Source organism: Brachycentrus maculatus, unplaced genomic scaffold, assembly GCF_059751285.1.
Source record: "Brachycentrus maculatus isolate JH-2025_06_01 unplaced genomic scaffold, ASM5975128v1 h1tg000454l, whole genome shotgun sequence".
Taxonomy (NCBI): Eukaryota; Metazoa; Arthropoda; class Insecta; order Trichoptera; family Brachycentridae; genus Brachycentrus; species Brachycentrus maculatus.
In genome coordinates, this window is record NW_028281201.1 from 1,265,759 (window position 1) to 1,287,884 (window position 22,126).

Consider the following 22,126-nt stretch of genomic DNA (forward strand, 5'->3'; position numbering starts at 1 on the left):
TTAGAAAGACAAAGGAAGTCCTGGCTCCAAATACTCGTATGTGAGGGAGTGGACCGGTATTCAACATCCTAGCGAGGGATTGTTCAATATATTCCATCATGGCAGCTCACTTATTGGAAAGACACGAGAAGAAAAAGAACTACAAGAAACGATTTGTGGAAAGAAAACCAAAAACGCAGGGTAAACAACAGAATAAACATGGTAGGACTCGATATACGACAGTTCGAAGCTAAGTGGTGCGTATCGCTTAAGTGGATAACTGCAATACCGAAACAAGATTCGAAAACCCGGATAAAGAAATCTCTATTACCTTTTCATATGTCGCTCACTCCTTTCAAGAACGTCAAAAATCAAAAAAAAACTTGTTTTTTCAGGAGAACGTTTATCTAGTTTAAAAATATAATACAATGTATTAAAAATAAATGTCAAGCCACTTATTGAACTTTTTACTGTGCAACAGATCTTTTTAGGTAAAACCTGAAGGTTTTTTCTCCATTTGAAAAATATTTAGCATACTTCAAAAAATAATTAAACAAAACCTTTTCTTCAAAATGCAAAAACAACACCTTCTGCTCTGTAGCGGGTAAATATATGCCGCTTTTGCTGGAATAGAGAACATTTTCTGGACATTCAGAAAACATGCACACATGTAAATTGACGATTTTTTATTTATGACGTTCTTGAAAGGAGTGAGCGATATGTACTTTAATTCCACTTTCCAACCGTTGAATCGTTGTCACTGTAGACTTATGTTTTATTATCATCGTGATATCCACAATTTTAAACATGAATAACTTTAACTCACTAAAATGTATAGTCAAAATCTATATCCTGTACATATATCCTGTACATCGGGAATCGAACTAAAAATATGATTACGTTTCAGGGAAAATTCGAAATATTTGTACAAAAGCTTTCTAGATGTAAAGGAACGAAGCCGTATAACATTACAGATGTTTCTTTCAAAATAGTAACCGACCCAAAAACTGGAGTTGGTATGTTTTACGGAAACTCGACCAATAAAAAGGATGACCTAACACCGACGAAGGTAACAACAATAAAAAAATAATAATAATTTAAACATCGCTTTGTAAAATACTACCTCAATGGCCCAGTCGGCTTCACACAAATAAATCATATTTTCCAGGGGATATTGCGCTTTTCAAAGTTTACCAACAGCACCGGAAAATCTAAGGTTGCAGTCAGTTTTTCAAGCAACGACGTATGCCAATTTGCAGATTTAAGAACCAAAGTATTTGACAAAATCGTCAAGATTGATAACCGATGTCATATAAAAAAGGTATGTATGTATGGTAGTTTAATAACATATATCGATAGTGTAATGGCAAAGAGGTAAATCTGTCAATTTTGTTCCACAAAATGTCTAAAATAGTGTAAGTATTCCATAACCTGGCAAAAGGATATAGCTGTAGTTGCAATACTTTATAGTTTTATTAAGATATGTACATATAAAAATACATAGAACAAATGAGTTATTTAATTTCACAAGTTTGTTTTGCTCTCCTGTAAAATTTGGTCTGAGACAGATATACCTATTTGCCTTTACACTACCGATATCTCTATGGGGGGAGAGATTGACAAAGTACGACCTAATGATTCTTAAAATGTATATGTATATGTGTGAATATATATATATATATATATATATATATATATATATATATATATATATATATATATATATATATATATATATATATATATATATATGTATATATATATATATATATATATATATATATATATATATATATATATATATATATATATATATATATATATATTTATATATATATATATATATATATATTTATATATATATATATATATATATATATATATATATATATATATATATATATATATATATATATATATATATATATATATATATATATATATATATATATATATATATATATATATATATATATATATATATATATATATGTATATACACAGGTGTCCCAAAATCAAACGTATTCCTTTTAAGGGCTCATGACTCACCAAAAATTAAAATATGACCTCGGTAAAAGTGCCTTAGTTTTCGAGATATTTCCACTTTTAATTATTTCCCGAACGCCTTAGATCAGTTTTTTGGGTGCCACTTCTTCAAATTTTCATATTTTAAGATTCTAATTTATGAGCTGGTCTAACACCCTTAAAAGGAATACCTTGGATTATGGGACACATTATATGAATAGTTCAATTCTATTGTGTCCATTGTTATACTCCAAAATGTCCAAATCGACAATGACAAAAAATAAAGGTGGAAACTGACCGGAGCATTTCGTCGTAACGTAACACGTTACGATGCGAGCATTCAGGCAGTCAGTACAGCGAGCCGAGCGCTCCATCCATAGTTTCGGATGCTCGGTGATGCTCGCCGCGAGCGATGTTACGACGTTATATTACGACGAAATGCTCCGTTCAGTCTCCAACTTTAGATGAGCTAGTAGTTGTTCCAAAATTAGGAAGTAGAAGAGATTAATTATTAAGTCCGAAACAAATTGAACGCTTTTAACATTTTTGGTTTCAGGGTTCAAGGCAAATAGTTGGAAATTTCAGCGAAGTATCGCACTTGTTTCTGGGGGAGCGTTTTTTCTTTGGAGTTTACACGACCAAAATGTATTTCTACACATCCAGCGCAGACATATTCTGTTTCAATTCAGTTGTACACATGATTGATGCCAACATTCTGGAAGACTACATGAAATCCGTTGAAGTGGATGAAATATTTTACGTTTAATACTCTGTATGTCAAAAATTACGAATTAAAAACCTTTGCACCAAAAATTTCATCATTCGTTGGTAAATGCACATTTTCGTGCCTTTTTTTGTCTTGTTTTGTTGACATCTCAACATAGATGAAGAAGAATATCGTAGTCATACAGGAGAAAGTGACCAAGTGCATTTTTGACAAAAACGTGATCATTGACTATTTGATATCTTACTAGCTTAATATTGACCTGAAAAAAATCCCAAAGGATTTAAACTTGGAAGTATAATTTATCGACTTCTTAAAAATGACTTACTGCATTGATGTTTATTTTCTTATCAAGCAAAAGTGATTTAAATGGCCTTCCTGAATATTTTGCGTTATGTTAGTTAATCACTTTCTCCTGTACGACTACGATATGGAAGTCTGGGTATTAACAAAGCTTATTACCTGCCATAAGCTGGCTAAGTGATCACTTTACACACGTGCAGCATTCACCATTCTGACAGGTCATTTATGACAGGTCATAAGCCCTGTAAATACCCAGACCTTCATTAAAAAACACACGCGTATTCGAATGCTACGTTGTGTCAAATTTCAGATCAATTGGTGAATAAATGGGAGAAAAGATTTATTTTTAATTGGTCTGGGTGTTAATGACGTATTTTTCACATTTACCTTCCCTATCCTTACTATCCTACCTACAGACAAGCCCCTAAATGTAGATGGTTTGCGGGTTATTCTTTTTTTTTAAACGTTAAGAGATTTAAGATTCTGAATAAACTAACATTTATATTTTTATTTTTATACATAGATTTACAAGTTCCCAGTATCTAGAATTAGTTCAGGTGATGAGATTGAAGACATATCATTTTTCAATATTTTTTTTGACATCTCAACACAGATGAAGAAGAATATGGAAGTCTGGGTATTTACAAGGCTTATTACCTGTCATAGGCTGGTCAAGTGATCACTTTATACAGTGCAACATTCACCAATTCTACCCATGATTGACAACCACACTACACAAATTCTTGGAACATCTAATTATATTGATTAAAATCGAAACAAGCTGTTTGAATTAACTAGAGACACTGGAGACATCTATGATGACATGAGAGAAGCTTTTTATTAAGCAGAAACTCTTTCATTTGTATGAGAGATCAGAATCCTGGATTATATTCACATACTCAATAAACGCTAGGAAATACCCTTTTCATTTTTATTTTCGACTTATAATTTGACCAGTTAGTTTATTTACAACATTTAGATTGTGACCAAATACTTGTTCACAAAACTGGATTATCTCCAAATACAGATTTTTTGAGTCTACTGAATTGCATTTTATTAAAAACACATAAAAATTAATATTGTGACAATTGTTTCGCTTAGTTATGGCATTTTCAAACGAATGACATTCGTTTGAAAATGCCATAACTAGGCGAAACAACTGTCACAATATTAATTTTTATGTGTTTTTAATAAAATGCAATTCAGTAGACTCAAAAAATCTGCGTTTGATTTAAAAATTAATTCATAAATTAAAATGGAGTTCTACAAATTAAACGCCAAATCAATAAATAAATGGATTATCTCCAATTAGGAGTTTTTTTATATCTCAACATAGATGAAGAAGAATATAGAAGCCTGGGCATTTACTGGGCTTACGACTGTCATAGACCGGTTTAAGTGATCACTTTACACACGTGTAACATTCACCAATTCTACCCATGATAATAACCACACTACTAAAAATCTAAGAACTCCTAATAATATTGATTAAAATAACTCCTAATTGGAGATAATCCAGATTTGTGAACAAGTATTTGAACACACTCAAAATGTTGTAAATATATCCTTTTGTTTTGTAGTAGTTTTGTCCGCCTCCGTAGTATAATGGTCAGCACGCTCGGCTACCGTTCTGGAGGTCCCGGGTTCGATTCCCAAGGGGTGATCAAATAATTATAAGTGATTTTTTTCACTCTAATATTTATTCAATATTACCCTGGAGCGAAGGGGTGATCACCTTTCCTTCGTGTGTTAACGATCAAGATAACACTGTGTTTATATAATGCAGTGCCCTATGCACCATTGGGGTGTGGATATGGGTTTGAATGAATTTGTAGTATAAATCTTCTCTCAAACATGTCTATACTTTTCAATCTACTTCATACAAATAAATACGACTTCATACATAATACATAATATGTATTCATCTCTTGAATGTACTCGTATAATGCAATCATGGAAATACAGTTAGGATAGCAATACGGCTATTTAGTGTAAATACCCACGTATGTATGTATGTATGTACGCAAGTTAGGGCATGCGTTACCGGTTGTAGATAAACCGTTTTGCATTTTTTTAAACATAAAACCGATTTGTCTCATTAACCTGAATCCCAAAATGAGTAATGGAAATTACTCATCGAGATTTTTTATTTTTTTATTTAATATGTTTATATTTTTTTTAAATAATTTTATAACATTTCTTCTTACAATGTTAAAATTAAAAACGCAATTCTCTCCAAAAAAGAGACTGAGCTCTTGTACTTGGAGAGGGACTTACACTTACACTTACACTTATTATGTATATATCGCTCACTCCTTTCAAGAACGTCATAAATCAAAAATCGTCAATTTTCAGTTGTGCATGTTTTCGGAATGCCCAGAAAATGTACTATATCCCAGCAAAAGCGGCATATTTTTAACATAATATTGTATTTACCCGCTACAGGGCAGAAAGTGTTGTTTTTGCATTGTGAAGAAAAGGTATTGTTTAATTGTTTTTTCAAATATACTAAATATTTTTCAAATGGAGAAAAAACCTTTAGCTTTTACCTAAAAAGATCTGTTACACAGTAAAAAGTTCAAAAAGTGGCTTCATATTTATGTTTAATATATTGTACTATAATATTTAACATTAAAAACGCTCTCCTGAAAAATCGAGTATTTTGATTTTTGACGTTCTTGAAAGGAGCGAGCGATATGTGACTTTTGTAAATAAAATGTTTTAAAATAAATAAATTATACATTATTATTAAACACAAAACAATGAATAGGAAAGCTTGGAAAATAATCAAAATTAATAATATTTTTTTGTGTTCTACATCATGCCTGAATAAATTTATTAATACAAACATTATATTTTAAGTATTTCGTTTAGTTTATTATTATTAATTATTTACTAAAAGAAACAGATTTAAGTACCTTCTTCTTTTAAACTTTTTACTCATATAGTACATATTCGTTTACTGTTTTCGTTTTCATGTTTTTATTTTTTTTCTGTTAAAATCAAATATTTATAGTTTATATTAGCGCTTTAAATCTAATTTTATTTCTGATAATATCTATTATATTCTTGTCAGCGTTCTTTATGACGTTCATATGACCTTAAAAAATATTATTTCACACTTTTATAATTAACATTATACCGGTATTAATGGCTAATTCATATTTTACATTTTTGACATCTCAACATAGGTGAAGAAGAATACCCAGGCTTCCATATTCTTCTTCACCCGAGATGTCAAAAATGTAAAAGTGGAGAAACCCAGATTCATGAACAAGTATTTGGACACACTCAAAATGTTGTGAGCTTCATATTTTTACCCGATTTACCGGTATTGCCGTTTTCCGGCTATTGTGCATGCCCTAATACAAATGAATGTGTGTGTATTGTGTATTGAACCATAGTTGAAGTCGATAACCAATACATAATGAGTTGAAATAAGATGCAAGATGCAATGTAACAGAGGCGGATTGTCTAACAGGCGCATTATTCTATTTTTTTACGTAGCGCTAATAGAAACTACTCCCACAATCACGTCATTTCAGTGCAGAGGTAGGCAAAGAGGGTGAAACGCCAGATGTGCTGCCATTGCATACAATCCTAGTTACCTCATTCCACACATTTACATAAATGTACTCTTCGGCTACGTCTTCCAGCACAGCCAAATTATAGATTATGATTTATTTAATCATTTATAAATATTTGTTTATATAATTCATGGGACGCGGATTAATTTATTAAGACAAAAACAAACATATTGATTTGATTGATCGAAATGCCTAGTCTTGCTTGGCCGTCCTCGCTCTTCTCTCCCATTCTGCCAAATTTGCGTTCTTTGCCATTCTCTTTTCGTCCATTCGATCCAAACCATCTTCAAAAGGCTTACTTTATCTTCTCAAGTATAACTAACTCGGACTTACACACCTTTCAAATTTATTCATTATTGACTATGGTCATTCATACATTTTTTTGCACATTCGTCCAAGGGATCGTATTTCAGCACCATTCACGCTTTTATCATCCGTTTGCCAATAATTTCATGTTTCACTTTCTAAATATTTTTTTTGTTAAATTTACACATGCTGGAACACGAATATAAAGGAAGGTTATACCAATAATATCTCCAAAATAATATTAAAAAGTACTTACGTATTGAGGTATGCACGTTCCAATTTTTAGCAGCTCAATGACATTGAATTTTGTCACTTTCTAGTGATGAAATTACGGAAAGTCTCTTCTCAAGTCGAATGGCACATATAATAATAAAATAATGACGTAATTACACGCACAGTAAAAATAAGTTTAAGTAGAATTCTGCTATTTTTCAGCGTTTATTATTCACACGTGCACGTGCATAGAAAAACTACAATAAAAAATGGCATTTACTGGATGACGAAATTTAAAAATAAAAGGTCAATTTCTGCCTTCGCTGTTCATCTCCCTCGCACGCATTGTAAAAGTATCCCGCTCGTAGAAGGCCCGTCCGCGCAGGCGCAGTAGACCGATTCCCGAAGACCATCTTCAAAAAGTAAATAACGTTTGTACGCACAAAAGTTCTTGATGGATATCGTGATATGTGACGTTTTTACGCTGTGCCAATGTATATTTTTTTGTTACTACCTGCATCCACACGTTCCTTTATTTTATTCCCGCCGTTTGCCGTAATCAGTTTGTTGCCAACCAGATAGAGGGGCGGTCGCGTTCAGCAAAAAGGCGGGAAACGTCACCAGGTGTAAAAGCGTCATAGAAAAAAGTGATTTTTTTCGCTGGGTGCCATACGATATTTGTGCTCACTCGCTTTACTGATTGATTTCCCGTTTAGTTGTTGAAATATTCATGTAATTATTAAAGTATTTTTAAATATACTTTCGTGTAAATTGTTGCAATAATATTTGTGCATTCGTTTTGCGGCGTAAATAGACTGCGTCTGTCTTATCGTGAGTTTTGTGAACCAGTTCGTAAATTGTCTCTAATTGGGTTAAATTGTGACAATTATACGGGTGTAATAGATTTACTTCCTGGTTCCTGTGTGATATGCTATTTGGGAACAGTATGCCCGGGGATACGAATTTCCTGTCACCAGCCACGATGTCCGTCCTAAGATCGGTAGAAAATATCGCCAGATACCCTAGCAGTAGGATTTGCCTATTCGGAAAGCCAGACCAGGCCTTCACTGCTAAACTAATATCCGAACAGTACGACAGGGAGAGGCAGAGAGTGATCGAAAGATGGGGCTTCGACATCTTTTCGGAAAGCTTGATAGCAAACAGCGAAGTAGACGAAGAGAAGACGCCTAGGAAAAATTCTAAAGTTCTATTAGAAGATAAAGAAAATATTAATGTGTCCAAAGGGAAAGCATCTTCACCCGCCTGTGTATCAAAGAAAGACAGCAAGAAGGACAAGTCAGAAAGTAAAAAGAAGTCGCTGAAGATGAGCAACGAGAAGTCCCACTTGAGGAGAGCGAGGCAATCTCACGTAACAGGTGCGTTTAAAAAATAAACATTTTTATTTTAATTTCTTACTGTAATACCTCACTTTGTCCTGATTCTTTTCCACTCGCTATCTGCCTTAAAAACCACTGAAGTAAGTGAAAAATTGAAGGTGAATTAATTTATTGTAAAATCGAGACACTAATAACAATTTTTCACCTTCCCATTTCAAGTCAAGGCCTAATAATAATAATGTTGGAAGGAATAATATGAAGTAAAAAAATTGTAGCGAATGAAATTTTTCACAAATATATATATATATATTAAAATTTGTGATATATCGTTACTTCAATACAACAAAATGACTTTTTTATTTATGTAGTCTCATTTTGAACGCTAAAACAGCAGAACGGATGAAAATGTACTAAATTTATCCGAGTTTTGAAAGAGCTGAATCATTAACAATAGTATTTAAACAGAAATCTGAATGTACTTATTTATTTTCCGTACATGAAGATTAAATAAATAAATAAATAATATAATATATCGCTTTGCGCAAATTATTTTTATTTGATTAATTTTGTGTGCTCAAGTCGCAATTTATTGAGGTAGAAATATATAGAAATTTACTGTCCCCAAAATTTTATACTAGTATTGTATATTATTAATTTTAAATATCAAAACATAATTCAAAACCTAGTAATTAAAAAAAATACATAGAAATAGTTGTTTATTTGAAAAGAATTCATTATTCAACCTTCTAATAGAAGACATTTTATCGTCAGTCAAAATTATTTAAGTATTTAGTAACGCCAGAATCAACCTAATATTAAGTGTTAAAACCAAACACTCTTTTTTAGAATCTAGCAAATTGTATTTTATAGTTAACCCGATGGTTGCCAGAGACGAGATATCTCGGCAAATGGCGGAGTGCCCGTATGGCCAGAGACGAGATATCTCGTCAGTACTTTTGATGACGTATTACTCCGCAGTTTTAACTCATATTGACAATCTGTCAAAAACGGAACATACATTGCCATCAGTTGAAGTTGTCACAAAATATTTTATAAAGTTTTTAAATACTTTTAAGTGATTTATCGGTATCACTTTCAGCTGACAGTTGACAGATGTCATTAGGGCTACCACTCAAACCACTTGAAATATTGATTATTTTAATCGATTGTTTTGAACGCCAGGGGTTTTTATTTTGCTCAATTTTTTTGTGTTTTTCTTATTATTTTAAAATATTCCATTGATAAATAATAGTTGTGTGTTAATATTAAATTTAATAAAAACTTGCGTGTGCGACTTAGTGTGACAACCCTGAAAATTTGAAACTGGTTTAACTTCAAGAATAAAACTCTAACAATCGATGCGGGATATAATATTTGGTAAGTAAATTATAATTCAATAAAAACAACAAAAAAAAAATCTTTAGACAACTTTTTTTTTTCAAAAAAATACTTGGCCTGTTGAGCACTGCGGCGTAATTTATTTGCGGCTATGAAAAGGTTAAAAACACATAAAAAATTCATTTGTGACAATTGATTCGCCTGGTTATGGCATTTTCAAACAAATGACATTATTTAAGTAGTGGAGATCTACGAATTTAATGCCAAATCTACAAATAATATAAAGTTACTTAAATTTGGACTAACGTGCTCATTTAATTTATTATTAACACTCAGAGAAGAAGGTTTTTACAACTCAATATCAAGGTGTTATAAAAAACTTATTTTCGATTCTAAGTTATCATGAATGACCCAAATTTAAACTGATAACCCAAAATAACGCTTCTAGACTTAGTAATTTATTCCACTTTACGTAAGTTATTTTTTTTCTACATCAAACAGTTCGAAATTTTTGTGTGTATTATATTCGGACTAACCGAAGTATACCTGTTCATCGCGCTTTGCTATTATTATTACTTTCCTTTATTGGCGTGCCATGTGTGTTAACTTCGTATTAACATAAATGAATATTGTTGTATGGAAAATTAACATAAGGGTGCATGGCAACACACTGGCGACTCTATCATCGCTCCCACGCATAAGGTCGAAAATTGAATTAATTACGCCGGTTATTAAACAGCCATCTTGAATTGAAAGTGATTTTGATTGATAAGCGAATATGTACCTTAAAGAAGAAAAAATACTAAAAATTAATTTATGACTGCATTTGAAGTGTGCGAACGTTCGAATTGTGAATTTCTCAAATTATGATAACTCTAAATTCCTACAGCTGAATTCTTTATTTAAATATAAGAACGTTTTATTTTTCATTACCAAGACTAAAATTCTTTATTCAAACTATCAGTAATTTTTGAGAAGTAGGTACCTACGCAAGAATATTAAATTGTAAAATGCTAGAAAATCGAAACACGAACACTTAAATTAACTAACTAACTAACCATCACGCTGCTTTCCGCGGGGGTAGGCAGAGAGAATAGAACGCCATAACAACCTGCCTTTTCATACATTCTTCGCCTCTTCGACATTCATGCATCTCTTCATACATACCCGCCGATTATTTCGATTCCTAACCCGGCCGCTTTCAAGCAATTCCTGATTGTGCCAAGTTTTCTTTGGTCTTCCTCTGCCTTTTTTTCCAACTACATTTGCCTAATTTTTTTAACCGTTCTTTCCTCACTCATACGTTCCACATGTCCAAACCAGCTCAACAAACCTTTGTTAATACTATCGATAATGCTCATCTAAGCCTTGCATTCTTTCCTTATTTCATCATTGGAACATCTATCATAAATCTTGTAAGCCGCACATTCGTCTGAGGGATCGCATTTCGACTGCTTTCAGTCTAATTTCAACCTTCTTTTGAAATGAACGTTCTCAAAATTATGACAACATTTGATGCCTACGTATAGTTGAATTATTTATGTAAATGTAAGATTTTTTTTTAAATTTGTTTTGTTTTTTTTTTCATTGCCAGAAGTTAAATTCTTTATTCAAATTTTGAGAAGTACCTACGTAAGAATGTTAAATTTGAAAATGCATCAAATGAAAACCAAAACACGATTAGTTAAATTCTTTATTCAAATCAATAATGAAGTTTGAGAAGTAGATATATGAGAATATATTACACTTTAAAATGAACTTTCTCAAAAATGTGAGAACTCAAAATACCTACGTAAAGTCGAATCTTTATTGTAATATTTGTTTTTTTAAATAAGTAAATGAGAATGTTTTTTTTTAATTGCCAGGAATTAAATTCCTTTTTATTTTTTTACATCTCATCAAAGATGAAGAAGAATATGGAAGTCTGGGCATTTACGGGGCTGACGACCGTCATAGGCTGGTTTAAGTGATCACTTTACACACGTGTAACATTCACCAATTCTACCCATTATTGACAACCACACTACTCAAATTCTTGGAAGTTCTATATATATGAACCAATTTAGAAACCTTGTTCTTGAATCACTAGAACTTCACTAGAGACATCTATTGGTGAGATGTAAAATTTGGACACACTCAAAATGTTGTAATTAAATTCCTTGTTCGAATTTACGGTAAATTATGTATCAAAAGTACCTGCGCAAGAATGTTAAATTTGCAAATGCATCGAAAATGGAAACACGAGAAGTCAAATTCTTTATTCAAATTAAGAATGATGTTTGTGAAGTGGACACGAGAGAATGTTACGCTTTGAAATGGATCTAAAGCCGAGGAGGAATTCTTTATCGAAATTTAGTTCGGATTCCCAAGCTCGAGAATACCTCAATGATGATTTTATGGCCTCCTTCCGTCTGTGAATGTTTTATGGACAATGCACAAATTTATGAGCAGGAAATGAGAACCTGCGGAGAACTAAAATAAAACATTATGTTTGCTATTTCCTTTGTTATTTTCAAATGCATTGTTTATTGTCTTACTAGTACTTGATTTTTGCCAGTCTAAGATAAAATTTCTACTTACCAATTTAAATTCCACATCTATTTTTATAATTTCACGTGTAGTAGAAAATGCCTATTATCGCATGACCAAAACTACGCGACGTCGTAGTACACCTGGCTGGGTTTTGATCTTAGTTCACGCTCGGTTAACGACTCACCAACAGTCTTGTGTTTTATTACTGTTAATTTACAATATTTATGTAAGTATGTCCAAATACTTCTTCACAATTCTGAATTATTTCCAGTTTTATATGTTCTCTTCCGTGGTGCAATGGTTAGCGTGTTTGGCTACCGTGCACATACCGTGAGGTCATGGGTTCGATTCCCATGGGGGGTGAAAATAAATATTGATTTTTCACTCTATATTTGTTTAATGTTACCCTGGACTGGTCCCTGAATCGCAAGAGTGATCACCTCGTCTTCATGTAACGATCAAGATAACACTGCGACAATACGATGCAGTGCCCTATGCACCATTGGGTGCGGATAAGGGTTATAAGAAGAAGAATGAATATATGTATATATTTATATTCTTTCTGCCAACCCCTGCGGGAAGCGGCATGATGATTTTTTATAATTTTTTTTTTAATTTAAATAAAAAAATGAGTTGATGAAGGCATATGGACGTTTCGAATAAACTCACTATATCTCATATTCAAGTTGTGTTGCAATTCTCGCATCTGGTCTTTTTAATAGTTTATGCTTCGTTGCACAAAAATTCTGACGTGAATTACAAAATCATTAAAATCCAATTCTCTACGCCCTGGTTAAAATACCCCATACAGAGTTTTGAAATATACGTCGACTTATTCCAGAAACGTTTTTATAATTCGATCCTATCTTTAAAAACTATCTTTGTACCGTCGGCAACCGAGCGAATCCAGTGAGGTGGATTCAAGCGATAATATACCTTAGTGCCTTAGTCATAAAGACTAGATGTTTTATGAAATCGTAGCATGACGGAAGGTGGGGTTTGGTTTACCATCATTATGTTCCCAGATTTTTAAATATTTTTATGTGATTTAAAAACACGTCTGGTTTGGTTACTGAGATTTTTAAAATTTATTCTACAAAGGGTGTGTGTTTGAGGGGCTCATTATATTCGCTTTAAAGCAATATATTCCAACCAACCAAAAGAAACTAGTATGAGTGGACTGATGTTTGTACCTTTTTAGGCAGTGTGGGTTATTGGGTAGATTCTACTGTGTATTTCAAGGTCAACATAATTTTAAAACTGCCATTAGGAGGTATGAAGAGGAAGGCATATGAAATAGGATAGAGTATTGGTTAGGAGTTGAGGGGGAGAGAGGGAGGATCCAAGGAAGGGGTGATATGGTGGACAGTTAGGGTTCCAGAGAAAGACAGTATTAATGAATTTAATTAAATATTTTTTTGACATCTCATCAAAGATGAAGAAGAATATGGAAGTCTGGGCATTAAATGGGGCTGACGACCGTCATAGGCTGGTTTAAGTGATCACTTTACACACATGTAACATTCACCAATTCTACCCATTGATGACAACCACACTACTCAAATTCTTGGAAGTTCTATATATATATATTAACCAATTTTGAAACATTTAAGGTAGAATCCTTATATCGCTCACTCGTTTCAACAATGTCATATATCAAAAATCGACAATTTTCAGTTGTGCATGTTTTTGGAATGCCCAGAAAATGAACTATATCCCAGCAAAAGCGGCATATTTTTAACTTAATATTAACCCGCTCACAGGGCAGAAAGTGTAGTTTTCGCATTTTGAAAAAAAGGTATTATTTAATTATTTTTTTTAAATATACTAAATATTTTTCAAATGGAGAAAAAACCTCCAAGTTTTACCTAAAAAGATCTGTTGTACAGTAAAAAGTTCAATAAGTGGCTTGATATTTATTTTTAATACATTGTACTATGTTTTTAAACTTTTAAAACGATCTCCTGAAGAAAAAAATAGTTTTTTGGTATACGAATATAACGTTGTTGAAAGGAGTGAACGATATGTTATTTAATGTATGTACAACATAAAACATTTGCCCGATTTGGTCATAAGTGTGACTGATCTCACGTGGGTGGTTTACATACAGACTGTGGAGTGCTCTCTTGACCAATTGCTTAGAGTGATAAGCCAATATGTTTTTCCAGGGTCTTATATGCTTTTTATTTAATTTCTATATATTTTTCCATTTCAATGGACACGTTAAGGAGTGTTTCGATTGGCCAAAACTCTTGGACCAGTTCCCCTATAAGGACAGAGCAAAGGCCTGAAATTTGTCGTTTTTCAACGGCGTAGGAAGATGTGAACAGTGAAGAATTTGAAGCGTGGGATTCTCAGAGCTTTGATTGTGCTAAAGTCATGGTTGATAGCAAAATAGCACTTAACTTTTAATACTGATTTCCGCCTGGTAACAACAGACTTGTACCTAGCTACAATTTATCGTACCTACCACGAAATGGAATACTCCTATCTTTTGAAACTCTTACGAAAACTATACAGTAGATGCTCCAATTACACATTGAACGTATTATTATGTATTTCTCGAATGACTTCGTGAGTCCTTGAATTTTATACGAATATACATTTTTCGACTATCATATTGTATTACAATATTTTCAACAACTATCATTATTTTGGGCTTCAAAGAACACGAGATGGACTATTATTACTGCTCTTTGAAATTCTCCGAATGCTCTCTAACCTAAATTCTCTACTTGGTCACAAATTATAATAATAATAATAATAATAATTTTGGATGATTTAAATAGCGCCATTTTCGTAAAATACTACCTCAAGGGCGCTTATACAGATATGGATTATGATATGAAAATGAGAATGACATAAAAAATATATTATAGAAAAACATCGGGGGGAAAGCGGAGCCGCCGTATTATTGCGCCTTTATTAAATTACTCTCTCATATTACAGTTTTATTTTAACAATTACGATGAATGCATTAAAAAACATTCATAACGACATTCATCAATTTTTACCACATTTTACATAAAAAAATAAACCGACTGACATCTGAAGAGTTTAACCTGTCCGGGAGTATGGCCGTACATGAACGGCCGCGCTTGTAATTAAATTGAATATTCATATCTAAAATGACACTTGTAATCACAAAAAAAAAATCATGTTTAATAGTGAAAATATATTTTTTATATTCAATAAAATATGTTGCTTATAGCATCGACTGTAATATAAAATAATAAAAAGTAAAAAAAAATAATAAAAGTCACTTCTCAGATACAGTTTTGTCCGCAAAAACTCACTCCTGGACAGCTTAAATTATAATCACGCGCAAGATCCTATTTCATTCCGTGTAAGACCAATTCCGTGTAAAAGACCAATCCAGACCATTCCGTGTAAAATACGAAGAATCATAATTTGTCAACTTGTAGTTTTTGCTGAATCGACTATGCCATGCTCCTCATACCTTCAACTCGAGCCGTTCAATACCTCCACTGGATGAATATGGTATAATAATTTACAATGTCACAATGCGCTTCGTGCGAAATATTATCTCTAGAAAAACTAGTCATTAGGTTCATATTTCGATGCCTTAGAGAGCAAACGTACTAATTGCCAGTTGTTTAATTTTCCTGGAATGCAATTAAAAGTTTAACACGAACACAAAAAGACTGATGTAAAGTTTTCGTGTTTATTCTCAAGTGATCAAATCTTTACATAATAACTATAGAAAACCAATATAAAAATGTTTTTTTAAAAAAAACTTTAATATTCACCTTCAATATATTTTTTAAAATTTTTGCAACAACAAAAAATGACATTACAATCTTTGTGTGCTTTTAATCTAATACAAGTTTTTTTTTATAAATGCTCTTTGCCGATAACCATTGTCAAAATGCCAATTTTTACCACCCTGCATTAATTTATGGTATTCAAATTTTGACAAAGGCAACATCGGTAGAGTGTTTATTTAGTAATTTATGTATTGATAGGTTAAAAATCCATAATTTTGTAGTTGGTATGTTTGCTCTCTAAGGCATAGATGATATTTTATGTCAACGTCGGACTTTTGCAAGTCGTGCGCAATTTCAGCAATTTAAGGAGTTAAGCGATAAATTATTTTTTCACAAAAAACGACCGAATTGTATCAAAGCAAGCTGGCGTGGAGGAATTCTCACTAATTCATCTCGACAAAAGACCTTTTGAGATAATTTCGATGGTTTTGAGCTAGCATCGGTGTCGTGATGAACTGCTGTGACTGGTGACGTCACAGGCGTCTCACGTTGGCAATGTTAGCGACGTTCTCACGATCTGAGAACTCAGGTTCTCGGTGAGAATGGACCGCTTCCGATACACCGTCATAGGCTTGGTTAAGTGATCAATTTACAGAAGTGTAACTGGACCGGTACCTGAAGCGCAGGAGAGATCACCTTGCCTTCGCGTAAGTAACGATCAAGATAAAACTGCGTCAATACGGTGCAGTGCCCTATGCACCATTGGGTGCTTATAAGGGTTAGAAAAGATAGTGCATTTTGCCGGAAAAAAATATACTTGGATGTAGGTCTTTCCAGTATAAAATGCTTTACATTTTAACTTAGCTGAGGTGACTGTTGACGTCACAGGCGTCTCACATTGGCAATGTTAGCGACGTTCTCACGATCTGAGAACTCAGCACCGTGAACAGAAGAGTTCTGGGTGAGAAAGGACCACTTCCGATCCACCTGCCGACCGCTGACTCGCTCACCTACAGGCCACGGGCATTGTCTCACAGCTCACAGCTGTTCGTGTCCGACTAACGAACCAACCCCGCCGCACATAACCCACACCGTCTCCGCCGTTGGTAATACAATATTAGCAAGGAGAAGCTAATTTCGTGGGTCACCTTCCGAATCCCCAAAATTTAACGTCCACACATCCCTCCCGAATATGATAAATTTGTTTTATTTTACTTGGGAATTTAGCAGATCAGGAACAGGAAAGTATAATATGAGCAAGGAGAAGCTAATTTTGTGAGTCACCAGTCAAAATTTAACACCCACACATCCCTTTCAAATATGATGAATTATTATTTTTTTTTATTTGGGAATTTAACACATCGCTCACTCCCTTCAAGAACGTCATAAACCAAAAAATTGATTTTTCAGGAGAACGTTTTCAAAGTTTAAAAATATAATGCAATGTATTAAAAATAAATATCAAGCCACTTATCAAACTTTTTACTGTACAACAGATCTTTTGAGATGAAACCTGAGGGTTTTTTCTCAATTTGAAAAATATTCATTATATTTAGAAAAAATAATTAAACAATACCTTTTCTTCAAAATGCAAAAACAACACTTTCTGCCCTGTAGCAGGTAGTTATTATGTTTAAAATATGCCGCTTTTGCTAGGATATAGTACATTTTCTGGGCATTCCGAAAACATGCACAACTGAAAATTGACGAATTTTGATTTATGACGTTCTTGAAAGGAGTGAGCGACATCAGCAACAGCAAGTTGCACACATCGCTCACTCCTTTTAAGAACGACATAAATCAAAAATCGTCAATTTTCAGTTGTGCGTGTTTTCAGAATGCCCAGAAAATGTACTATATCCCAGCAAAAGAGGCATATTTTTAACTTAATATTTACCCGCTACAGGGCAGAATGTGTTGTTTTTGCATTTTGAAGAAAAGGTATTGTTTAATTATTTTTCTTAATATAATGGAGAAAAAACCTGCATATGTGTTAGTACCCAATATTTACGATTTGATTGTCTGATCGTATTTATTTAAATGGTTTTCTGATATGTGCGAAAAAACTTTGACTGATATAGTTTGTGGTGCAAAACCAATTAACTTTTGATGATGCCTTCGGGCATATATATCTGTTGGCTATCAACATAACTAGAATTCGAAAATAAATCACATATGTACACGAAATCACTTATTTATAATGTGCATGTGCACAAATACTAGATTCCAAGCAATGGTAATGAATTTGGACGGGTTTTACTTGAAATAAGCTGAACGTTAGATTAAAAATACAGCCGCTTGAATGATGCTCGAATATGAATGAGACAATTGTTGATTAATCGGTTAAAGGGTGCAGTGATTTGGCTTGAACATTCCTGACGATGAAAAAAATATATTAAAAAAAAGAGGTGTATAAATTAATATATCGTTAGCAATCAAAATAGCGCAGAATTACAAATGTTACAAATACACTTTTATTCATCGACAAACATAAGTCATCTAAACTATACAGCATGGATGACTTATGTTTGTCGAACAAAACACTATTGAATTTTTTCACGGGTCAGTTTTATAGACTATAGACTAAGCTCTTGTGCTTGGAGAAGAACTTACTTACACTAGTTGTTTGTTGAGTGAAATAATTTTAAATTTTTTAATTTTTGGGTTTTTTTCGTTTAACATGTCGCTCACTCCTTTCAAGAACGTCATAAATAAAAAAAATCGTCCATTTTCAGTTATGCATGTTTTGTGCATGCCCAGAAAATGTACTATATCCCAGTAAAAGAGGCATATTTTTACTTAATATTTACCCGCTACAGGGCAGAAAGTGTTGTTTTTGCATTTTGAAGAAAAGGTATTGTTTTATTATTTTTTTTAAATAAACTAGTTATTTTTCAAATGGAGACTTCAGAAACTTCAGGTTCAACCTAAAAAGATCTGTTGCACAGAAAAAAGTTCAATAAGTGGCTTGATATTTATTTTTGATATTTATTTATATTTATATGTTAAACTTTAAAAACGTTCTCCTGTAAAATCAAGTTTTTTTGATTTATGACGTTCTTGAATGGAGTGAGCGATGTATATAAGGCGTTCATATTTTTTAGAATTTTGATGTCTCCATTTTTTTTCATATGTATGAAGATTATTTAATTTTTCAATGTGAATTAATTCACTTATAAGACATGTAACCAATGGTTTAAAAAGGATAGCCAAAATTATCACCTTCAACAATGCATTTTGCAGGAACAGATTATACAAGAATGTAACATCTTTTCCAGCTTAAATTCCCATGAATTTGAAGTAAGATATCGTTTGGCAGTCAAGGGGCGGAAACCTTCCAATTCGGGAATTATTTAGATAAAAATTTTGCATCCTGTTTTATACCAGCAAATTTAAAGGATGTCGGAAATTAAATGCCTCAAAGGATGTTTAAAAAAATATAAGTAGGTCGGTACTTCAAATTGTTTTTTTTTTTGTTAAGTAGGTATTACTTTTACACATTTTGAGTGTGTCCAAATACTTATTTTTAATAGTTATTTTTAATTTTTTGATATCAACATAGACGAAGATGTATATGGAATTTCTTTATTTACAAGGCTATCAACCTGTCATAGACTGGTTAAGTGATCACTTTTCACACGTTTAACATTCACCATTCAACTCATGATAGATAAACACACTATTTATATAATAAAACAACAACTATATATTTTTTTTACACATATTTTATTTGATTAGTAACCGGGTTTGATGATGTCGATAACGACGACACCCGGTCACTGGTCGAATAAAATATATTTGGAAAAAAACTATATATAATATGTAGTTGTTATTTTATTATATAAAATGCAGTTCCCCCAAGAAATGTCAGTACAAAACTGAAAATATTCTTTTCTTGAAGGTTTTTCGCAGATACTATGTGGTACATTTTATAAACTTTATAAAATAAAATAAAAACTTCATTTTAACCACTTTTTTATTGGAACAAAAGTACCAATAAAAAAATGGTTAAAAACAAAATTGTTTTATTTTGAAAATATTGTCAATATTTATCCTACTACCTTTTTTGTTTTATCATATATTTCGAATATCGTCATGATCTTTCGAAGTACAAATTGTCTCTACGCGACTTAACGCTTCTTGCGTGTGAAACACTCGATCCTTTTAGTTAACAGTCAAAAGTATTGATAAAAGGGCGCACAATGGCAAGACCTTTGATCCGAATGAGATTAGGGCATCCGTTCCCAAGTAGAATTTGTATCTTAACAGTGGTAAAATGTTAAATAGGGCGATATCAATTTGTTGGATTTTGTTCGGTGCATTTTTATCTTGATAATATGCTCTTATATATGTACATCTGTATATCGTCCAGAGACCTGTTTTCAAATCAAATCACAGAACTAAAATACATACATATACACAAGTTTTTTTTTAGACTTGGCGTTTAATTTGTAGAACTCCATTTTAATTTATGTTGTAAGTATTAAATTCAAAACGCGTTCATTTCATCGTTCACTTTGATATTAAGCAAAGTGAACGATGAATGATGAGGAGAGTGTTATATTACTATACCACAAAGTTAATAATGCTTTTAATATACAAAATATGTATATTTAATTCAAACACTGATTTTTAGAGTCTACTAAATTGAATTTTAGGATTAATAACACATAAAAATAAAACTTGTGATAGCTGTTTCGCCTTGTTATGGCATTTACGTTAGTTTGAAAATGCACATAACAAGGTGAAACAATTGTCACAACTTTTACTTTTATGTGTTTTTAATAATAAAATACAATTTAGTAGACTCTGAAACTCGGTGTTTGATTTTAATATTCAATTTAAAAAAAAAACATATACATTCATAAGTAACTTCATCGCTAACATAGAATCGTTATTTAAAATTATGCCTTTAACGAGATATTGAGTGTTTTTGCCTACAATTTTTACATGAAATTGTTGTAACTTTAAACAAGAAGATTAAATCCACTCACAAGTAGGTATAGGCCAGTGGTCGGCATTTTGATTTTATTTTATATATTTAAAAAAAATGAGAGCCTCTTATGAGCATTGGTTTATATTTAAATATGTATCAGTAGAAGACAATCTGTTTGAGCCCACCCTAGTGAATAAGCGTCGTATAATTAATCCATTCGGCGATTACAAGGTTACATTTTAAAATCATTTCCCGCCCTAACAGAATGCCCTTGTCTCGAATTAAATTTATGTACCTGTGACGTCAGAGGATCGCGTGAGTCAAGGGCCCTAGCTCAGAAGAAATCCTTCTAACAAAAGAGAAAGACGAAAGATTCCTGCTCGGTGAATCACAGGTGTTGGAGACAAAAAAAAATTGCACCTTTACCCGCATGCACGCCGAGTATGATCTCATAGCAGCAGTCTGCTAAAATAACATCCCCGCATAGAAATGTGCGCATTGAGTTCACCCTGATCTGTTTATTGTCCATAGACACAATGCTCCTTTTTATTAGTTCATTCCTTTGGGGGTGTTCGGCCGGGGCACATGTTCCACAAAAGGACTAGTAAGAAAAATCAGCTGATGGTCCCTCTTTTCCCGCGCTTTCATTCACTTCTCTTGGCTTTATATGGCTTTGGCGGGAACACGCGTGGACACGTGGTTCGAGGAGGAAATATTTCACATCGGAAGTCGATGCGTTCATGTTGCAACATTGCGGGAATTGGAACGCTCGTTATTTTGAAGAATTTTTTCACTGTTACTCATGAGGATAAATTGTTCAACATCGAAATCTGCCTCGGATGATTTCGAATGAAGCAATTTACAAATTTTAAAGGAAAACCATTATTTACATAAGTATATGTTCTGTAGAATGAAATGTACTTAAATGTTTTTTTTACCACATTTTAAACCTTTATATTTTTATTTAATATATATATATATATATATATATATATATATATATATATATATATATATATATATATATATATATATATATATATATATATATATATATATATATATATATATATATATATATATATATATATATATATATATATATATATATATATATA

The 22,126-nt window shown here is 32.4% G+C and overlaps 1 protein-coding gene across 1 annotated transcript in view; it reads left to right on the forward strand.

The window, feature by feature from the left end:
* The first annotated feature begins 7,698 nt into the window (after window positions 1–7,698).
* Window positions 7,699–22,126, forward strand: part of LOC148302420 (uncharacterized) — a 36,353-nt gene continuing 21,925 nt past the window's right edge. The window contains exon 1 of the mRNA XM_088271651.1: window positions 7,699–8,513. Coding sequence (XP_088127777.1) covers window positions 8,066–8,513 — 448 coding nt within the window. The 5' untranslated portion in view covers window positions 7,699–8,065. The remainder of the gene's footprint in view (window positions 8,514–22,126) is intronic.